The sequence below is a fragment of the Epinephelus fuscoguttatus genome, linkage group LG8 (genome assembly GCF_011397635.1).
Source record: "Epinephelus fuscoguttatus linkage group LG8, E.fuscoguttatus.final_Chr_v1".
In the NCBI taxonomy this organism is placed as follows: Eukaryota; Metazoa; Chordata; class Actinopteri; order Perciformes; family Serranidae; genus Epinephelus; species Epinephelus fuscoguttatus.
This window is the reverse complement of record NC_064759.1, coordinates 23,496,706-23,519,647: the sequence shown is the minus strand read 5'-3', so window position 1 is coordinate 23,519,647 and position 22,942 is coordinate 23,496,706. Positions and strand designations below refer to the sequence as shown.

General features: G+C 39.7%; 1 protein-coding gene across 3 annotated transcripts in view; it reads right to left on the bottom strand.

Moving 5' to 3' along the window:
* The window catches only part of LOC125893306 (dynein axonemal heavy chain 11), a 52,348-nt gene that overhangs the window by 10,091 nt on the left and 19,315 nt on the right, over window positions 1-22,942 (bottom strand). Inside the window, exons 45-70 of one of the 3 annotated variants that reach the window (XM_049583894.1) lie at window positions 22,559-22,732; window positions 21,763-21,967; window positions 21,303-21,468; window positions 21,077-21,179; window positions 20,170-20,409; window positions 19,933-20,094; window positions 19,625-19,818; window positions 19,156-19,318; window positions 18,599-18,722; window positions 18,319-18,461; window positions 16,381-16,542; window positions 13,911-14,144; window positions 13,596-13,742; window positions 13,019-13,132; window positions 12,793-12,936; window positions 11,608-11,790; window positions 11,379-11,480; window positions 11,139-11,273; window positions 9,599-9,772; window positions 9,235-9,470; window positions 7,220-7,342; window positions 2,159-2,363; window positions 1,857-2,021; window positions 1,499-1,639; window positions 1,032-1,202; window positions 483-605 (exon numbers count right to left, since the gene is read on the bottom strand). In XM_049583894.1, the coding sequence (XP_049439851.1) occupies window positions 483-605; window positions 1,032-1,202; window positions 1,499-1,639; window positions 1,857-2,021; window positions 2,159-2,363; window positions 7,220-7,342; window positions 9,235-9,470; window positions 9,599-9,772; window positions 11,139-11,273; window positions 11,379-11,480; window positions 11,608-11,790; window positions 12,793-12,936; window positions 13,019-13,132; window positions 13,596-13,742; window positions 13,911-14,144; window positions 16,381-16,542; window positions 18,319-18,461; window positions 18,599-18,722; window positions 19,156-19,318; window positions 19,625-19,818; window positions 19,933-20,094; window positions 20,170-20,409; window positions 21,077-21,179; window positions 21,303-21,468; window positions 21,763-21,967; window positions 22,559-22,732 (4,233 nt within the window). Of the gene's footprint in view, window positions 1-482; window positions 606-1,031; window positions 1,203-1,498; window positions 1,640-1,856; window positions 2,022-2,158; window positions 2,364-5,646; window positions 5,727-7,219; window positions 7,343-9,234; window positions 9,471-9,598; window positions 9,773-11,138; window positions 11,274-11,378; window positions 11,481-11,607; window positions 11,791-12,792; window positions 12,937-13,018; window positions 13,133-13,595; window positions 13,743-13,910; window positions 14,145-16,380; window positions 16,543-18,318; window positions 18,462-18,598; window positions 18,723-19,155; window positions 19,319-19,624; window positions 19,819-19,932; window positions 20,095-20,169; window positions 20,410-21,076; window positions 21,180-21,302; window positions 21,469-21,762; window positions 21,968-22,558; window positions 22,733-22,942 lie in introns of those variants that run through there. The other 2 variants (XR_007449857.1, XR_007449858.1) reach the window with 2 other exon arrangements.

The following is a 22,942-nucleotide window of genomic DNA, read 5'->3' as shown; positions in this document are numbered from 1 at the left end:
CATGTCGGTGTGAGTTTGCTGGGACTGTTAAATGACTTGGTGTCAGATGTTGGTTGTTGCTACTGTGTTGGCAAGTGCTAACTGCGCAGACGATGAGCTGCCCAGTAGGAGAGCGGCTCAAGACTCCAGAGATTATTCTTTGTCTGGATCCAATCAATGTAACAGCACACAGTGACAAAAGTTTGCTGATTTTCTTATATTATCTTTGAATTTATGGATTAATGGACTAAATGAAGCCTGGTTGTTTAATAAATTAATTTAAAATTTCACTTATTTTCCATTGTTGGCCATGTTAATTCCTACATTAGATTTTCTTTTTTGTGAGTACTTGACTACTCTATAATAATCCAATGCAAGTCCTCGAATATGTCAGTTAGGTTATTTAAAATGCCCATCCCTAATATGTAGTGATGACCTGACGGCTAACAAGAACCAAAATGTGGCCTTTTGACATGTGATTTTGTTAATAACCTTGAATGTACCTTGATGGATCCCCAGGCATGTGGAGAGAGGAAGGACACAGGACTAACTTTGCAGGCTTCCACATGGAAACGCAGGAGGAAGTCAAATTCCTGAGCATCAATCAGGCCCTGCTTGAGCAGAATCTGAGGGGAAGGACCAAGAGCAGTTTGTAATGATCTATGTTGTATTGATCTCCTTTAAATCATTTCCACAACAACTGAAAACTGCAAGACAACTCTGGTAAAGTGATTGTTTGAACTCATACAGGCTGAATAAGTGCTTCTGAATGTGAAATAGCCACATGAAGGACAGCCTTCAGAACAGCACAATTTCTGAGATGAAAACAGTTGGCGCAATGACAGATAATTGCATTATGCCATCAGAACCAACCCCCCTGTCAGAACCAACTGTCTGAACAGCAGCCATGGAGCAAGGTGTGAGAGGTAATCAATAGCAGCGTATGGTCCTGCTGACTGCTTTTAATTGAAGTTAATGTGGGGGTAGAAAAGTACTTTGATTGATGAGGATGACAGGAGGCCCCACCTCTGAGGCGGCCCTGAGTCCCTCACCTGGAAGGCAGCGTGTGACAAGAAGGTTAACTTGTCTCTCTCAAACAGGCCCTGGCTGGTGTACAGGAATACAGAGTAGGTGATGGCCTCAGTGAGGGTGTGCACCCTGGTCTTCACATCCTCATCCCATTCTGCGCGTTCCATTGCTTTGTTGAACACTGAGTTAAAGGCCTGTAATATAACCAAAGAGAGGACAGTGATCATATAGACCTTAATGTCTGCACTGCATTGACAGTTACACTCAGAAAAAGTAACATTTTTGGTACTTCAAGCACACACTCAAGCTGATTTGTACATACAGAGCTGTGCCTAAAACCTTAATAACCAAGAGAAACAATTACAAACAATTTTTTTTAAAAAAATCCAACAGATTATTGCTCAAAGACAACTCTGAGCATTGCTTGAAATGCTGCAAAAAAACGATGTGTGTCCTCTGAGAGTACTTTGGGGGGGGGTAAAGGTTTCACCTTGAGAGAAAACTGGTACATGGGGTTAATCTTGCTGAGGTCATTGATGATGAAGAAGAGGAGTGATGCTCTCTCAGCTGCTGGGCGGTAAAGTTCTCGAGCCTCGTTGATCTCTGTCTCGTTCTCCCTGGCCTCCACCACCTGTGTGTTCCAATTGCACAAAAATGAGCTATTAGGCTCTCAGTCATGCTCCAAAACCCTCTCATTACACATGTTCCTAACTACACACCATTTGCAGCTAATGCAATAAAATGAGGCGCTTGCTGTCTTTTGACATTCAAAAATACTGGAGTGACAAAAAAGGCATTCACTCGACAACAGTCGGACACCTGAGAGGACCCCGTTGTAATAACCTCACCTTGCACTGAATATGAGCGGCTGTGTTCTTGGTGTTCTCGAGTTGCTCCACCAGAGAAATATCACCCAGGAAATTACCATGGGCTGCAGAGAGGCGACTCAACAGGTCGTCCTCCAACCTCTTAAGCTCAATCTTGAAGAGGTTCTGCTGTGTGGTCAGCTCCATCTTGGGAACCATGCACAAAACAATTCAGACTTTTCTATTTAGTATAATGGACTGATGTCATGCATATTTAACGAGCTACAAAAATGGTTTACTGTTACTAACAGTCTACATCTTTCAATAAAGTCTTAAGGTTTCACCTTTAGGGCCTCCAGGTCAGGCCTTTCCCGGGACACTACCTGTCCCAGCAGCTGTTCCTCCAGGCCCACAGGAGTCACTGTGAAGTTGATGAGGGTGGTCTGGGCCTGGAGCTCAGGAGGGAAATGGGGATTGGCCAACTTGGTGTGGATGATGAGTTTAAAGTTGCTGTTGTATTCACACTCCTTGGCCCCAATTCGAATGTACCTGGATAACAGGATATATATATATATATATATATATATATATATATACAGTACAGGCCAAAAGTTTGGACACACCTTCTCATTCAATGCGTTTTCTTTATTTTCATGACTATTTACATTGTAGATTCTCACTGAAGGCATCAAAACTATGAATGAACACATGTGGAGTTATGTACTTAACAAAAAAAGGTGAAATAACTGAAAACATGTTTTATATTCTAGTTTCTTCAAAACAGCCACCCTTTGCTCTGATTACTGCTTTGCACACTCTTGGCATTCTCTCCATGAGCTTCAAGAGGTAGTCACCTGAAATGGTTTTCCAACAGTCTTGAAGGAGTTCCCAGAGGTGTTTAGCACTTGTTGGCCCCTTTGCCTTCACTCTGCGGTCCAGCTCACCCCAAACCATCTCGATTGGGTTCAGGTCCGGTGACTGTGGAGGCCAGGTCATCTGCCGCAGCACTCCATCACTCTCCTTCTTGGTCAAATAGCCCTTACACAGCCTGGAGGTGTGTTTGGGGTCATTGTCCTGTTGAAAAATAAATGATCGTCCAACTAAACGCAAACCGGATGGGATGGCATGTCGCTGCAGGATGCTGTGGTAGCCATGCTGGTTCAGTGTGCCTTCAATTTTGAATAAATCCCCAACAGTGTCACCAGCAAAACACCCCACACCATCACACCTCCTCCTCCATGCTTCACAGTGGGAACCAGGCATGTGGAATCCATCCGTTCACCTTTTCTGCGTCTCACAAAGACACGGCGGTTGGAACCAAAGATCTCAAATTTGGACTCATCAGACCAAAGCACAGATTTCCACTGGTCTAATGTCCATTCCTTGTGTTTCTTGGCCCAAACAAATCTCTTCCTGCTTGTTGCCTCTCCTTAGCAGTGGTTTCCTAGCAGCTATTTGACCATGAAGGCCTGATTCGCGCAGTCTTCTTTGCAATTTTCCAGACTGACTGACCTTCATTTCTTAAAGTAATGATGGCCACTCATTTTTCTTTAGTTAGCTGATTGGTTCTTGCCCTAATATGAATTTTAACAGTTGTCCAATAGGGCTGTCGGCTGTGTATTAACCTGACTTCTGCACAACACAACTGATGGTCCCAACCCCATTGATAAAGCAAGAAATTCCACTAATTAACCCTGATAAGGCACACCTGTGAAGTGGAAACCATTTCAGGTGACTACCTCTTGAAGCTCATGGAGAGAATGCAAAGAGTGTGCAAAGCAGTAATCAGAGCAAAGGGTGGCTATTTTGAAGAAACTAGAATATAAAACATGTTTTCAGTTATTTCACCTTTTTTTGTTAAGTACATAACTCCACATGTGTTCATTCATAGTTTTGATGCCTTCAGTGAGAATCTACAATGTAAATAGTCATGAAAATAAAGAAAACGCATTGAATGAGAAGGTGTGTCCAAACTTTTGGCCTGTACTGTATATATATATATATATATATACACACACACACACACACACACACACACACACACACACACACACACATATGTTGTTATGAAATTATTACAGTACAGGAAGTGCACTTTAACTAAACTACTACTACTAAATATAGAGAGAGGAGATAAAAATAAAGCCAAGGTACTGAAAAAGTTCAGTACATCAATGGAACAGAGAAATTACAATGAAAATATGACATATATATATGCTATATATGCTTTAAAAGGTTTGATAATTGTATTAGAATGAGAGAGCTGTACAGTTTTGCACAAAAATGTTCAATGTGTTGATTTTTTTCCCTTTTTGTTTTGGCAAAACTTCATCTTCACAAAATAAGCTTGAAATATATTAATGCCTAACTGGTAAGGCAGCATAGACAAGAAGTCCTAAAAACATTAAGGATAAGATTGAGCTTGTGTGTTTACAGATCCATCTCTATGACAGCTGAGCAAACAGGTTAAAAGCGTCAGAAAAAGTTAGGATTTGAGTTTGGATTGTTTGGTCAAACTACTCTTTTCAAAATCAAGAGTGGACCTTTATGTTATTGTTCACAAATCAAACACCACCAGTAGTAATTATTTCTGCAAAAACGGTAAGAAAGTTACATTTTTCGTCCCATCAATAAGCTTTTAAAGTGAGGAAGTGAAACATTAATGATGATTAGAAATATCACCAGTGCTTTCCTTTAAAGGATGCTGCAGGTGATTTCAATGATGATTGAATGATGATAATGACTGAATGACAGTCCTATAAAATATCTGAACTGTAGCAGTGCAAACCCCTTATGCATCTGAGCCCATCGACCTCTCACTGTCACACATTGCGACCTGAACAGAGGAAAGAACTTCACTGTGGCTCCAAATGTCACTCATGTGGTAGACAAATAATCTTGAGAAATTATGAATTATCACCACAACAGCCAATATTTATCTGTTCCTGCATTTCAATTAAATTAGCGATGGCTTGACGAACCTGGTGGCTTTTCATTTTTCTCTAATTACCCCTTGGATGTCAGGCAAGGCCCCAATTTTACGGCACAGGTTCCTCATGGCCTGGGTCTGGTTCAACTCTATATCTTCACAAGCCAGAATTAATGTACTATTGATAGAACCATTACTCCACCAAATTAAAGTCCTTGCTGATGGATTGGCTTGTAGTCTTCCGTCAGCCATGAAAGGAATAATTAGTATTCATTACTTCACACTCTACAACATTCCAATTATTAATGAACTTCAGCTGTGGATCCCCACCAGATCCATCATGGCTGCCCCAGCAGGTTGTATTAATCATCGACAGAAACAAGTGTGTGGGTCATCTACAAGGGATAAACTTATAATCAGATTTACTATGATGAATTGTTATGTCTGGTCAGACAGGATTTCAGAAAAAGTTCAATGAACAGGCGCCAAAAAATTCAATATTCATGGTCATACATACATCAGAGCAAGAAAGATGTAAACATTTTTGAGGAGGGAAAGCAAAGCAGAATGTCAATATGTGGTATTTTGTATCACTCTGGTGTTGGTTGTCCCGTTTAGGAAATTTGCTGAATTTTGTCTGTTGAGGGTAATTGGTAACCAAACAAAGGTAATTACAGAGAAGCTATTTTGGTGGCACTGTCGTATTTGTGAGGGGGATTACAGTGGGCAGCAGCTGAAAATGATTAAAATTAGGTTTGACCAGACAGATTTACCAAATACAGGGTGTTTCAAACAAGTGCCAGTTTGGTTGGCATGTACAAAAGCTAAAAGGTTTTAAAAGAGGTAGTTCAGAATTTTTGAAGTGGGGTTGTATGAGGTACTTATCCATAGTCAGTGTATTACCAACAGTAGATGGCGGCTGGCCCAACCTCAGTTTGGAGAAGCAGACATGGGTATTTCCACGGAAGCTAAATAATGTACTGCTGTGGACATGGGCAGTAACAAAACATATTTTTAGCCACCTAGAAAAAATCTGTTTAAGTATACACTATATTTGGAACATTTTCACTGCTTTACCTCACCTTCAGACAGCCCTTTCCAACAGGGAACTGAAACCGTTACCTATTCTCTAGTCAAAACCACCAGACTCCTTTGACAGAAACTGTAATTTTACCTCACAGGACACAGAAGCTGCTCATCTACCGCTCCATTTGAATTATTCCCTTAAATCAAGTGGCATGTGTGGTTAAAGCTTGTTCATAATTAAATAATAAACAATATACATAGATGACCTCACTACTATCAATTAACATCATGTTATGAATTACAATAATGCTGATACAAACAGATAGTGCTCAGACACAAAACAGGACAGGGGTAAATGCAACCAAAATGCATTGAGGACGGATTGTGACTTGATTGGCCAAATCACCTCCAGGGGCGACCACTTGGAAAACAAGTGTCGATGTCATTGCGTTTTCAATCCTGTCTGCAAGATCCACTAAAAATAAAAAATTAAATTAAACACAAATTAAAAATACATGAAACTGACATACAGAGATGCCGTGGAAAACAAATGGGAGTGGAAAGGCAGGGTAACTTGTCCCTTATTTTATCTTTTATTTTTGGACCCATACAAACGAGATGAATGACAGAGCGACAGGATTTCAGTTGGATCTAAATGTGGACAATGGAGACACATATTAATAACCGATATAAATGTAATCATGTTAAATCATATTTAGATACAATCTGGATATAAGACACATTTTAATGCAAGGTGTAAAGTGGTTTTAATGAGTCTAAAGACGATTCAGTAATGTTATTCTGTCTCCAGATAAATGAATGCAGACGAATGCTGGCAAATCACCTATCAGCGTTATGACATTACTGAAGCTGAATTGAGTTTGCCATAATGATGGAGGACCACTGAATTTAGTGTCTAACAGGCCATCTTTTTGTGGGAAACAGGAGTCCTTATACATAACCATGACTGTCCTCAATTCAGCTTTTATACTGAGGCTCAGCTGTTCAATATTCATCACACCTAAAGAATATGAACACACAAATATACATCTATCACCCGTCTTGAGGGGCCAATCAATACACTGGCCTCAGGGATTCAGAACACGTGCTGCAAATTCATTTATAATCTAAAGAGTGGGCAATAATAATGCATTCAGTCATGTCTTACTGGTGTTTCAATGCTCAGTGAGATTCAACCATCTGGCAAATCTGCTCCTATTGTCTAACACCGCAGACACACTGGGGCGAGTTGTGGGTTCATATCGACTTGTGTATCAACAGCGATACAAAAACTGTACACTGATTAAAATGTTTTTGGTGTGCAATAGCCCCATGCTAAAGAGCTTCGACAAAACAAAGTGCTTACCATTGGTCAGCTGGTTTAATGTTTTATATATGTGTTTTTTAATCCTTGAAGTAAACCATATAAATGTAATGTTTTAGTACTTACCTTCCTCTTTTAATAGTGTTTCTACCCAGCAGAGGCTCCAGGACTGGGTCTACCTTTTCTGGCAGATTCTCTATGAGAACAGTTTCACCACAGGCGAGGGCTTTCTCAATCACATCCAGAAACCTACCGAATAAAAAAGGAAACTGAACAAAATGGGTGAAACAAACTTGTTTGGGCGTGTACATTTGTATGCTACCATATATTAGCAGCAGCGTTAATTTAGGTAATGAAATCTATGACTACATACGCAATCAACATGCAGTATTGCTGACGGGAAAAGACAGGACTAAAATTTCGTTTAAAAAACAAAAACTTCACTAAAGTCTCTCTTTATTTTTACTGACAAAAAAGATGAGATGAAATATTCTAGACTTTTTTTTCAGTGCAGCAGTTCCAATTCCTGTGCTGCACCATATCAGGACTACAAAATGAGCCCTGTCAGGAGGACTCAAAGTTACCTACTTATTAAAAGCTGTGGTTGGTAACTTTAAAAAAATGTATTTTGTCATATTTGCTGAAACTGTCACTGTATTCACACAGCAAATGAGACATAAATAATAAATGAGACAGATAATCTCTGCCTACTCTATTGCCTTGTATAGGTTCTGATGGCCTTACCACATGCAAACAAAAACAACCAATCAGAGCTGAGGAGTCTCTAAAGCAGCTATCAGTCATGTCAATCACAACTCGTGAACTGTGGTCAAACTGTCAAACTTGACATTGCTGATCAAATATAAATCAAGATTCTGTTACTGCATTAACTATTTCTTGCATCAAATGTTTTCAAGAACATATTTTAGTGTACTGTTTAGCTGTAAAATGAGAACAGTATCGGCAAATAGGATGACGTTAACCAATGACAGTGACCGAAATTTTCTGTTGTGTCACATCAATTTTGCGCAGGCTAAAAAGCAGGGTTCGAGATTAACGGCCACAAACTTCAATTAATGAGCAAGTAAAAGAAGAATACAATAACTATTTAGCACATGGGCGCTGTGATCTCGCTGTCATGTGAATACAGTTTACTGAAGTACCAAGCACCACCCACCAGCCGGACTTACTTTCTCATTTTACAGCTAAACAGTACACTAAAATATGTTTCTGAAAACATTTGAAGCAAGAAATAGGCCATGCAGTAACAGAATCTTGATTCATATTTGATAAGCGCTGCCTAGTGTGATAGTTTGACCGCACTTCACAGAGTGATTGATGTGATTGACAGCTCCATTAAAGACTCCTCAGCTCTGATTTGTTGCTACTACCACGGCGTGGTCTGATTCTAGCGAATGCCATTAGGAGAAGGAGGAAGAGGAGGGGGGACATTTTTTTCCAGACTATCTGTGACACGTTCTTCTTTCAGAATATAGACAGTTTCAGCAAATGTGACAAAAGTTATTTTCATAAAATTTACAAAGTGTAGCTTTAAAATTTACATTAACAACAACAGAGCCGCCTGGGTGTATTACTTACACTGATACCATCAGACACCTAGACATAATACTTTTTGTTGCGCTGCATTCTCCATTATTCGACCTATGTTGTCATCAGATAACGATAAAATCTTATGAGAAGTAAGTTTGACTAAAATGACAAAATTATTGGTTTTGGTTTAGACTGGATTGACTGAAATGTTTAATATCATCTGATGACTTAAAAAAGATGTCAAAGGGTTTCATTGACTAAAAAAGGACTAAAGTAGTTATGGTTTTCTTTGGCAAAGATAAAAACTACAATTCCAAACTTCTGTTCAACAAAAATTTGATTGAAAACAAAAAATAACAGAATGAGGTTAACCAAATATGATAAAAACTAACAAGGACATTTGCCACAGGACTAAGACTAAATAAATGCTAATAAAAATTAACACTACTTAGCAGTCTGTGAATGTGGTGGTAGGAGAGATTTTAATCTCTGAAAAAAATACATACTAATAACAGAAAGGATGACAAACAACACAAACTGATACATTAAAAGGTGATTATAAATGCAATCAGAATACAGCCCCTTCTCACCCTTTATGTCCCAGCTGCACCACCCTCAGCTCTGACCCTAGCCTGTTTCTGATCCACTTGATGCCCTGCTGCTGAGGGTCGATGATGAGCGGCCAACGCTCACTGGTGGTCAGGATGGAAGCGTTCTCTGTGGACATCCTATCATTTGGCAGGCCCTGGTTATGCCAGGCAGCCACAGTGGCATCGTCTGTAAGCATGAGGATTGGATCCAGGCCGTCTGTCAGGGGTACAGAGACCTGGAACAGAAACCGAGGAATGATGTCACTCTAGTTGGAGCGCTGGTAGCAGTACATTGAGTTCACAGACTCTGCTGTGTGATTTTGCTCTCTGAACAAAAATAAGCCTGTTGCAAAACTGGCCTTACCTTCAGAGACTTCAAGAAAGGGATCCATGTGTTGTTAAGGAGGTCCACACGATACTGTCTTGTAAAGTAACCCATGTAAGACACGAATGCTGAAGTGATGAGGACATCACCACACAGGGTTTGCTGCTGCTTTTCGTACTCGACAACTGCCTGGGACCAGCGCTCCTTCTCTGACTGTGAGACACAAAGATCAGGCCTCAATATAATTTTAAAATTACACAGGAGACACAAAGAAAATTAATTTACATAGCAAATGCTTCTAGCTTCTGAAGAACTGAAGAAGAATCTACACTGCAGGGAAATGTACATGCTGGGCAACTTCCCACTCCATTTATAATGTACAAATTAGGAAGATGTAAGCAGTAAAGCATACAACTGCAATTCCCTTAAAATAGCTCTGGAAGTTTGGCTGTAGATTCGCTGCATCAATTTAGCATTCATTTAAACCTTCAATACTATGACTGTGACAGCACTACAACAATAAATCATGCATGGCATTTTCTTACAAGGGGCTGTGGATCTAGAATATGTCACATAATAAATTCTCAGACAGTTAAAAATCACTATAATTTTACTCTAATGTATTATGGATTGCCTGTAATATCACTCAGTCTGGGGTGAGACATTGTTAATTTCCAACAGCTGTTGAGGCTTTGAGGTAAGTTAATGATTAAATATAGACGGCCTGATTTATTAGTCTGAACACTATTGCTTCCAGGTCAATGCCATAAAGACAAAACATTTATCTTGATATGCTTAAAAGCCAAGCTGTTCCATGCAAACCGCATTTATTTTCTGCAATAAGAGAGTCAAACCTACAAAATGGCCACTGAAATGGCCATCTTTCAGTTCATATTAGCATCCATAAAGATAATACATACTGTAGAATGAAAAAGGCATGCACGGGAAGGCAAAAGAGATTAATATTCAACAAATTATACAAATATGCAACATTTAAAATGTATATATTACAAATACTCAGATTCCATAACGCCCCTTGCTTCCAATTTGTTAAAAAAAAAAATCGAGCATGAATTATTATTACGCTACAAACTAGAGATTGTGCAAGGACATGAGCATGGAAAAGTGCACACACACACACACACACCCCATGTATACCGTCTAGGTGTACAGTAAAGACACAAACAACCATTCTGTACATACACAACCTCTCCACTGCACTGACTGAGAGCAGTGTTAGTGTAGCGTTCTTGCCATCTCTCTTTCTTTCTCCATTTGGAAACCATTCAGCCAGCCAGTTGCCCAGTTCAGCCATGCGTTTTCTGCGGTCCAGCCCTCTCTACCTGTCTCACAAGTCCCCAGTATGCTGCTGGGCCAGGCTGTAAAATCTCCCTCTGCCTGATCTACTCACACAACTGTCAGGCTAGCTTGCCAGGACATAACAACTTCTAGTCCAGATTACTGATGCAATTCGATTACCAGCGCCTCTCCATGCATGCCTCCGGCAAATTGACAGTTTACTTTCTGCCAGGTCAGCCCCAATGACACTAACAAACTCCTCTACTTCTCCTTGTTTTACCTCTAAGCCCTTGACCAGTCGGTTGGCCAGCTCTATGGTCTGGTTGGTGTGTGTCACCTCCTCCTGACAACTGATTTTCTCAGATGTAGCCCTCTCAACCTGAGCTGTTAGGTTCTGGAGGCTGGCATCAAGATCCTGGAAAAACAAACCAAAGGAGCCCATGGAAATCAGACATCATTAAGAAAATCTAGCTTTTAGACTAAGTGACTTAATTAAATATAATCATAACATTGCACTTACTGCCAATTTCTTTTGAACTGCTAACATTTTGGCTGTTGCTGTTTCTAGCTCTGCATTAGCTTGTGATAGTGCATGCCTCTTTGGAATGACCTCACAATAAATCTGCAAAAAAAAGGGAGGCATACATTAAGAAAAAAAGCTCTGTAATTAAGAGCAAACCTTCTTGTAGGAAATACAACATGTATTAACATATATCATAACTTCAACTCATCTGAAGGCACTGCCTGACCTCATAGTATCTGACAATGTTAATAGTCCAGGCACAGAGACCAGCTGCAGCTGTAGATTTGGTCCGTACAAGATCAGGGTGGAACTCTGGGTTTCTCAGATACTCTTGTTTCACCACAGTCAAACAGACCTCAGGGATGTGCTCCTTATCGTAAGACACCAGGGCCTGCAAGAAATCATCCACCTGACGGACGAAAACGAAAAATACAGCGGACACATTAATACCTGCGCCAACATTTCTTATTTTAGAAAAAAACTGAAAAAGAGACATATACGGAACATTTCACAAACTAAAGCAGTTTAATGCTACGTTTACAAGAGACAGACCCAAACAACAAGGATTATAATTTGATTTCTTTCTCTTTTAAACGTCACACAAATTGTATAATCTCTTATGTTGTTTCCATTTTATTTTATGAATGAAATCAGTATGGATCAATTCCAACAGATCCTATATCATTAAAATCATAAAGTCAAAAGCTAAACTAACAAATATAATGAAAAACCACAGTGGTAACACTAACTACAGCCCTTTTACACAGAGATCCCGCAATACTGCTGCAACAACGAACCTTCATTGTGCCAACTTTGCTTTTTTGAGTAGAGACAAACAACACAGGTATTGACGCACAGTGTGTGATTTTAGTAGCTATGCCGGCATTCCAGAAGCAAAAGAGGCCCGACGAGAGTGACGAGAGTGTAAAATATAAAATGTATCATCCTGAATGTAAAAACTTTTTTAGTTTAAAAAAGGTACCTTTAAAACCATGTTCATCTTACCCACTGAATGGCACTACATGTTTTTTCTAAATCATGCATATCAGATGCATACACATTTTTTAACCTACCAGAAAACCTACAACCAATACATTAAAAAACCTGCTAAGTCTAAAATGCTAAAACATGCTTTTAGAAAAGAAAAAATTCTCCCCCATTTCATTACTATACTCTACAGCCTTTTTAAAAACCAAATACATCCTTTTATGGCCACTATTACATTAACATTGGCTAGAGGTTGAGAAACAGGTCGACACACTTGCTCCCCTGCTGAGTGAGCATATTCATAGAGTCATCCAGCTGTAATGTGAGCACTGGAGAGATGCTGGGCAGGGCCAGGGTCAAGGCCCACACACAAATTAAATTGGCATTAATCAGGCAGATGTGATTGACACAATGACAGCTTAACCTTGCCCATGAAGGCCCGCGCCGCCTTCCAGCTCCGATCCTTAGGCACTCGACCGCGTGGAGCTAGCAGAACCATCACAGCTGCTGTTACGTTGATCACTGCTGCAGGAGGGTTTGGAAAGGCCTTCAGCTCAGTAAGATTTACCTAAAAAAGAGTCGTAAACATTATTATATCTTTACTGGAGATTTGAGAGACTGTAGTAGTCTGATACTGTAAAATGAAGCACCTTGTTGAGGGTGTCCAGTGCTGCTGTGGCAGCTGTCAGTGATGGCTCTGCCTTGGCTAAGTCATTTTCACAGTCCTTCTGTTTGACTGAGACTTCTGCCTGGATGACAGCAACCTATATGAAAGCAACCATAATGAACTGAATCACAAAGAGTGTATGTAAAACTCAGAGGACATATTTAACAACTATACATTTCCTTTTACAAAAAGTATGGCATTGTTACTTTGAGTTTTGTATTACTATTACCATCCCTCTATTGTATTTATTTTTTATTTTGATTAATTAATTTTTATTTCTATTTTATTGTAGTATTTTTTTTTCTTACTTTTTTTATTACCACTATTTGAACTACTTCTATACTATCACTGTCTCTACATATAGTATTTACCAATGCATATTTACTTGTCTGGAAATGGGCACTAAAATTTAGACACTGAACTACCGATAAATGTATGTCCTGAAAATTTCAATAAACAAAACTGATAAGAAAAAAGGTTTATGTTGTAAATGGCATGGTACTCTGAAGACTGCAATACCAAACAGTAAATGGAAACTAATATGCAGTAGGATATCTCACCTTTTGTGCCTCAGCATCCGCAGCCTCTCGCTTGCTGCTCACCCTCTCAGTCTGCAGTCCAATCTTTGTAATCAGAGCCTCAATATTCTGGTTTTTAAAGGTCAGCTCGGCTTCTTGGGATGCCAGTTTAGCTTTCAGATCCTCAACCTTAAACACAGAAAAAAATGATTACACATACTTGAATGTGTAATATACTTAATGTCAGGGAAACCCCCCCACACTGTTTAAATCAAAGACTATTCCTAATTTAACTACCTCAACCTTGTACCTCGAACCCCAATTTTAGCCGCTATAGTATATAATAAAGACATTTACCTGAGCAGCAGTGGTTTGGAGTTTTTGAAGGCCGCTGTCAAGCCGGTTCATCTTGTGCTGGAGCAGAGCCCGGCTCTTCTCCAGAAGGTTCCTGTACAGGGTGATTTGCTGGAGAAAGCTCTTGGGGGTGGTGTAATTGTACCTCTTCTCATTGCGCTGGTATTTTTCACTTGCCTGGTTGACACTGGTGTGAACGTAGGCCATGAAAAGACTGATGGATTCCTGGACGGCAGGCTGTAAAAATAAGCAGACAAGGGGGGAGAGGGGAGAAATGGGTGAGCTGAATTGAGTGGAGTTTAACATCCCCAACCTGATGGGGACTGAAATATTATCTTCATAAATTTTGAATTCATCTACAAGTTTTGCCATCTTACTTGGCTGGCCCTGACTTACTCAATCTGAAATTTAGGTGCAGCTAGCAGGAATGATTAGGCTTTGAAACCTCTGTGAAAATAATGTGTTTAGACCACTGACATGCAGCTAGTAAAACATGCACACTGTTTACATTATCTCCGATGTCCTCCAACTTTCTAAACACTGTCTACAGCGGCTGTTGTACTACATTCCAACAAGGTATTCATCATATGGTGCTCAATGACACAGAGCCTCTATTAATCATACAGTTAGCGATCAATTAAAGCAAAAACAAATGAGCAGACAATACAAGGATCAAACCTAACCATAACTCACAAAAAGCCATTGCTAATGATCATGGAGCCAGTAGGGAAAAATCATTATTAATTAAGATCTGACATAATGCTTTTTGACAAAGCATGCTATGTTCAGTTGAGATGCGAGAGAAGTTCTCATTGATTGGCCACGTGTAACATCTATTAGTGGGTTGTGCATTTCTAACTTTAAATAAATGATAATTTCTTGTTTCCCAGCCTCTTTAAGAAGACAAACAATCATTAATGACTTTAAATATACATTAATGTCTCACATATTGTTTTTATTTCAACTTTTCAAAGTGTTTTGTTATTAATGCACATTAACTTAAACTAACAGAACTTTCTGCATCCACAAAATGGAAATGATTACATGTTCCTCTTCCTTTCCAACTACTACTAATACGGCTGCAACCAACATTATTTTCTTTACTGATTCATCTGCTGATTATTTTTTTAATTAATCGCTCAGTCTTTAACATCAGAATTTTTTTTAAAATATCTCCATGGTAATGTCTTGATATCATGTTTAGTTTGACCGAAACATATTCTGTTTACTATTATGTATGACAAAGAAAGGGATCAAATGCTATTCAAGAAACTGGAACAAGCAAACGCATTTTTGCATGAAAATCGACGTCAACTCCAACTCATTTCCCGATTGAAGCAACTTTTGTGGGTTCAATTTTGTGGTGTCAATATTGTGTTTGTTTTGGTATGGGTGATATGCTGCTGTACTGAGTATCAGTCTCTATCACAAACATGGTTAACCATTAGCTGACTGTTTTGGTTGCATATAGTTTTCTTAGTCTTTTTAAGCTGTTTGGTGATTAGTAACATGTCAATTGACATTTTTTATATCTTTGTAATTAATGCTCTGGTAACACAATTGCATTTTCCTTCAAACCCCCCCAAAAACACTTTAAAAAAATACACTGATTATTCAATTATTAAAATTCTTTTAATCTAATGAGTTTTTCTTCTCACAATTGACTAATTGATAATTACTGCAGCTCTAACTACAATCCCAAGCTGGAACACTGGTCTACTACAGCTGCTGCTACAACCATTACTCAACTTCACCTCCTACTTCTGATAATATTAGTGCTGGAGATGACTTTGCAGTCTCTGCCCTACTATCTAATATTTTATTTTGTGTATACTTTAGATCATGGCTAATAACCTCAGTGAATATATTCTAATGCTCTTATAAAATTATAACTATTATATAAGTATTACAGATACTACTACAACACACATTTCTGCTTCATGTTAACTTCCCCACATAGACAGATGTACACACACACTAAAACAGTGGAAAGTAATAGTCTGGCACATGTTCACATATGTGATGACACTTCCTGGTTGTGACAGCTGTGCCTCCTTAGAGGGTCGTTATGTGCTTAATCACTCTTCTCTCATTAACATAAATGATCCTGGGTTGTGATCGTTCCTCTGCTCTGATGGAAAACAATGATATGGCTGCACTCACTGTGAGTCTCCAGGCATGTGTTCGGCAATTTGTCAGTTCCTCAGCAGAGAACTAATGATGAGGGATCTATGGAAAAGTTAATCCAGCTGCACTGTAGTAATTAGAAGGTGTTCATTAAAGTCTAACTCAGTCTGGAAGCGGGGTACATAGCAAACCTAGGGACGATGCTGTGCTGTGTGTCACACCCATAGATGCATCACTGACAGCTCAAACTATTGCTTGCAATAATGTGCGGTGGAAGACTGAGGAACAGCATTCAACAAGAATTTTAGGGTGAGAGAGATAAAGCATGTGGGATCAAAGGCCTGACCTCAATGTATTCAATTTCTTGGATGAACCTGCAGCTGACCGACTGCAGAGCCTCTGAGGTCCAAGGATGGAACCAGTCAACGGTGGTGCACTGGACAAGAGCAGGGAACCGACGGGCCCTGACACTAAGGGCACTGCCCACAGGAGACAAACACAGTACCACCTACAAAGAAGGAAGCAGGGAGACAAAGAGTCACCCAAGCGGACATACACAGACATGTCTGTGCAAACATGCATCCCCATACTTGAGCATGACAAGATATACAGTCAAGTGCACATTTGAAAATCAACACAGGTCATAGATATTGCAGATGCATCCAAAAGGGAAACCCATAACTGGCAGCCGTCTGTGCCCCCACTTTCATCGCCTTGGCATATACCAGGCAGCCACATTCCCAGTTGGCTGGAGCAGACGGTGACGCCACCAGAGGCCCTGGCGCAAAGATTAGCTGGATGGCATGCATGTGTACCGAGACAAGAATTTCCTTCCTTTTAACCCCCCAGTTTGTCTGGCTCTGGTAATCCAGCCTGTCAAACATATTTAATAACACTACACAGCAGCTGTGCTTTTAATTTTGTAAACATGCTGGAGAATGTATAACATTGTATTAATTTCTGGTTGTGAGGGCACATTCAAGTGCTACCAAAATCTTCTAGTACAATAATAATCTGATTTGTGTTTCTGTTTTGTGTTGGTCATTTCATGTGACCACCATTTCAATAGCAAACAGAATCTGAATAACTCTTGCTTCAAGGGTAGTAAAAGACCAAGTAGTCAACAGACTAGCTGAGGAATTTACTAAGCGGCAACCTCGGGGGCTGAAAAATGAAGCCAACTTGGAAGTGCAGTTCCTCAAATGGCCACTTGAGGCTGGCTCCAAAAGCGAGTTAAACCACATAGACACCCATGTTAAAAAGTCCAACTTCACAGCAGAAATAAACATTGTTATAGACTAGTATAAAAAACGGTTTAAGTCTCTGTAGATAATCTCACCATTCATGACAACTCTGCAGGCGATGGATGTTTATATAACTCACCCGTTTTAATTTTATTAAAGTTTTAAATTATGCATAATTAAAGGCTATGAGTGACAGCATTCTGGCACTACAGTTTACAACTAAGATCCACACCTAGCTCCTCCACAGCTCCAGCCTCTCATCCAAATATGGTCATGGATTGGCTCCAACAACTATATATAAACCTTTCAGTCTGTGAAAGCCTGATTTAATCTCAGAAAATCACACAAAAACGGTTGCTATTCCAGTATTTGCAACATCTGCCTACAGAGCAAGGAACCATAAAAAAAAGAAGACGGACTCATCAAAAAGAGAGCCTCAAAGAGAGTCTGACAATTAACTAAATAAAATATGTCAATATCAGCAAAGCACTTCAGAGATGGAAAAAAACTGTTGCTGGTAGATTTGCCTTCTGCTAACCTTAGCCAAAGGCTCACAGCTGCAGCTAATTCAAGTTGATGTGTAGGTAGTTAGAGCCTCAAATCACAGTGTGTCATTTTAAAGGGCTTTACAGACCCACAAGTTTGAAAAGAAACCAGGGCAGTAATTTTCATAGAACTTCCGCGATATAATGGTATCAGGATCACAATCACGATCGGGATGATTTGAAATGACCTTGAATGACTAATACTCATACAGATTACTGTATGACAGAAGGACAGAGAGGGGAGTTGGGGGATGCTCTTTTTGCCTTTCTAGAAAACTGCTTACCCCAGTTTTAAGAGGAAACAATAACATGTTGACAGAAAGCAGCTCACCTAGAAATCACAGAATAGCAATGACAAATAACTGAACACATTATCAAGATAAAGTCTGCTTAAGTGAAAAAGCAATTATATCTCAGTAACTTTCATTCTTCAGACTGATAAGGCTAGAAGCACTGCTGAATAACAATGTCTTTAGAAGGAAAATTAGACTAGACCGTGAGCTGTCGTCGAACTTGATCAGTGAAGAATCTCCAGCAGTTCTCCCTGCTGTCCAGCAGTCCAAGGGCTCGGACGTGAGCTCTCACACCTGACACAATACCTTCAATCTCATCCTCACTGAAGAGCTCAGGAATTTCTCCTAGAGGGAAAGGCACAGTCATAATCACAGACTGACAAATATTCAGTCTTCATACAACTTTATGATTTCAGAATGAAAGACTAAATAAGTCTGATAAGGTGAAACACAGTATTTTTACTGTGGCATTAGAATCTGACCTGATGCCAGTAAGTCATTAATAATGACCAGAAACCGCTCATCAGATATCTGTGCATCAGTCAGGAGAAGAGCCACGCGCTGGTTCTTCACTCCAGTCTTCAGAAACAAGCCTGCCAGATCCATCTAAATAAAACCACACATGCTGTGAATGGACACCTACTGTATAATGTTCACACTGATGAACAGTCCACTAGAAAATTTCAAATCAACAATCATCAATGAGATATCTCAAGTCCCATGATAATGCCTTTGATTTTTAAGAGGCTATTAAATGGTTAAATTGACAAAGTTGCTTCATCAATGAAATATTGAAACATTTCCCACTGGCTTTAAATAGTATCTGACAAGTATTTCCGCATCACTGGGGAAGCTGAAAAAAACTGAATTACATCAATATCCTGCATGCAGCCAGAGGGAAAATTGCTCTAGGGATTTTTTTTTAAAGAAACTTTGATTTAAGTGAATTGTTAAAGAGTATACATTTTCATAAAGGCATATTTTATGACTGCGCTTGATGTTCTGTTTGGCTGAAACATCTTAATAAATCAGTATTTACCTTGAGGTCCTGGATGCTATAACCTTTACTCAGAGTGATTTGGAAAATTTCCACAGAGGATATGTATGCAGCCAGACGAGTCAGGCTCTGCTTCCCACTGCCCCCGACCCCAACCAGTAAGCCGTGACCCCTTGGAGACTCCAGGATGCGACTGATGCGACAGCTGGTAACAACATAATCTTTGTTACGGCATGAAACATCTCTACCCAACCAAATATTACTATGCCATTAACTCACAGTATATTAATTTCCCTTTCTGCATTAAACTTTTAACCTTAAACTTTATCTTTATATTTCAGAAAACTGCTTATTTACTTTTCTTACTACTTTATAGTTGATGTGTGTTGAGTGTTTTAGATGTATTTTTGTGTGCAAATCACTTCAAGAACATAATCAAAGGAGAACATTTTATTAAGTACACAACAGAAAATAGAATTATTATAATAATATGCAAACCAGCTATACTTACACATGTTGCATGGCATCTTCAAACAGCACCAGATTCATGGCTGCATTGAGCTCATTGTAGCTCTCCAGGGCATCTGTGAGGATGGACCTGAGCACAGCCCAGTCTGTAACAGGCGCATAGGAGGCTTCATCGCCCATTTGGGCAAAGTGGCAATAGAGGAGGGGCTGCTTTGTCACCTTTTTGTCCTCCAGTCCCTGCAAGAGGACAAACATAATAAATCACTGAAATCTTTCGGTCAAAGTTGTTATCAGAAGGTGAAGAACAGCAATTTATACTGTTTACAACGTTTATCAGAATCTGCGTTGCACCTCAAAGCATTCATGCACAGTCTCCATCTGGAGCTTCCTGAAGAGCTGCAGGTCCTTGACATCTACCAGTCTGTCCGAGTACACTCTGCATGACTCATGGAGCCACAGCAGTGCCAGGTCAGTGCTCTCTACCACACAGTCAGGCCTGGCAAAGAGAATGCCCTGAATAACACAAATAATCATATGAATATTTACCTTTTCATTCAGAAATCCACTTGTGAAAAAATGCAGCACTACCTGAAAGATGTTCGACAAGTCTCGTAGATTGAATGTATAGTGAAATTTGATGGCTGTGGGCAGAAAGCTGTGAACCATCTTGTGATGAAGACTTATGGCAGCTTGGACCACAGCTGCAGCGCTCCTCTGAACCAGCAGATTGAAAAGCTGCTGCTTAAGGTGACCACACAGGATCTGACTGAAGATTGACATCTGAGCCTCAGACGAAGGAAAGTTCACCGCAAACACTGAGAAATGTCTCTGTAAAGAGCAAAGGCACAACCAAATGTCAGAAAATGTATATCAGCGTATATTTTTAATGGTTAAAAGATTCTAATTTAGGGACGACTTTAATCTAACCTAAACATCTTCAAATTCATCACTGGCAGTCATTTTGAATCAAAACTGATCTGGAAATAACTATTAAAACTACACTTTACAGGCTTTTTGTAGTGTGAGTTCCTACATTATTGTAATACATCCTCACCATGCTGCTACTTCAGTATAAAATATTATGTCAAAATCTGTTGCATGATTTGTTTACGCTCAAAACCACACAGGAGATTTAAGATGAATTTTCCTCGTGGCATTGTAATTGCTGCTTCATCTCCATGCTAATCCCTTTCTCTGAAAACAAGTAAGTGAAATTAGTTTCTGCAGATAAAGATTCACTTCAAGAACACGTTTACTTAAGATTCTTGACAGCATTTTGAATGTATAAAGTGTGCCTCTGTCAAAGGGAGCTTTAAATAGCAATGTGCACAGTAATTCACACATAGTGTAATCTATACTTTCTTGAAACTACATTATACTTAAAACCTTGAAAGTTTAAAAGACTACATTGAAAAAAATATATTCTGGTACAATACACGTCCTCTAATTCAACATCAGAAAATAACCCTAAGAGCAATTTAGCTGGGAAACATACTTGTAGTCTGGGGTTGATAGTGAAGCTGCCAGCAGTTGGATTCATACAGGCAACATACTGAGTATTGTGTATTTCCTTCAGGCTCAGTTTCTGTCTGTCATACCTACGGAGGACGAGAAAAGACGGCTTCATTTAATGAGCAAAACACACCACAGTTTGGGAAAATGTTACACGTTGTGGCATAAGGCTCAAAGAGTGGGGCTACATATGTGTGGGGTCTTCTCACCAGTGCCCATAATCCAGATGCTGACGTATTAGCGTGTGAGGTTGCACTGTTCCATAACTGTCGACAGCTGGCATGTTGATATCATCTATAAAGTAGACCATCCTCCTGTTGCCTACGGGGGAGTAGCTCTTGCCTGCTCTTTTCTCTAACTGTCGCTCAAGAGTCACTTCAAGAGAAAGCAAACAACAAAATAACATCTACCAAACTACAGTTACCTTTACACACATACAAGATGAACAATAACTTTTTTTAAAGAGCTATAATAATCTTACACCAATCAAACTACATTTGGAAATGTGGGGATGTCATATGACTAAGGCAACAATTGCTAAAATGTCTGAAGGTGAAGCCCCCCCTCCACTCCACTCTTTCTAAATCTGAGCATACCAGCAGATGGTGCTACAGTTTACTTGATGTGCCAGAAGTGAGTGGTATAGAACAATCACAAAACCCCACTCACCCTGCAGCATGAGGGAGGTAGTGTAGTAGTTGAAGGGTACTTTTGTAGTCATGTAACTCTCTGGCAGACAGTCAAACTTGTTCTTGACAAGTGCAGTCTTTCCCACTCCAGCATTCCCCACAAGCATCACTGGCTGTCTCCTCTCCAGCAACAAGTCCATGAAGTACCGAAGACGCACAGTCTCTGCTGTGTGTACCAGAACAGCCTGCAATCATAGAAGCAGCAGGAAGACAGAGAGCAGAAACATACATAGTTATTATGGCTTTCTTTGAGTGTGATTTATTGACAGACATGTGTTCAGTGAATTGTATGTGATTTATAATTTCTTGTATTTCCCCAGTACACCACAACTATTCTGTCATAATAGCATCATTTGCTCAGAACAAAACCCCACTAATTATGGCTCAGCAAGAGCCTTTGGAGCATTCACAGCTGTACGCAGGAGCATAAAGAAAGACAATAGAGCGTGGGTGATAGCTCAAGCCTTGTTGCTCATGCCTTCACCCCCACACAGTCTGGTATGGGGTGTAGTAGATGGTAATCAGACACAGTGGAAAGCCTATCATCCATTCTAGCACCCCTGCCATAACCTCGTGATTGGACTTTACCCTCTCTTATTATGTTCACTGAGGCATACACACATTTTTAATATGACTGTATTGTTCATTTTTGGTTATTTTTCTTTAAGAAGGTTGCTTGTGATCATATATGTGATTATTCTTCAGACTGCTTTGAAAAGTCTGTGTTTCTGGAGGGTCTTACTCTCCCATATTTATAGCAGCTTATATGTTCTTGCCTGTAATGGTGTACAAGTGTCCATTTCAAACAGAGGCACAGTATCACTCCAGGGCAGGAACCGTCTGGTTTGAGGGTCAAGGTAGTACTCGAACACTGTCCCTTGTGCTGGCAGCTTCACTGTCTTCATTTCTTTGGTCCACCACTGACTGAACTCCACTTGGTAATCATAGAGCTGAACAAATCATTGAAGATATAATATCACGCATTATTACATATCATTTAAATGGCAACCCCATGATTAGTCCAAATTATTGACAGTCAAGCTTATATAATTCTTGGGCACATGACACTGTTGACATGCCTGTCAGCTAAAGGCACTATATTGTGCCTCACCCTATATTTATACCTTCCTTACAGAAGTAAAAAGACAAATCAGGGAGTA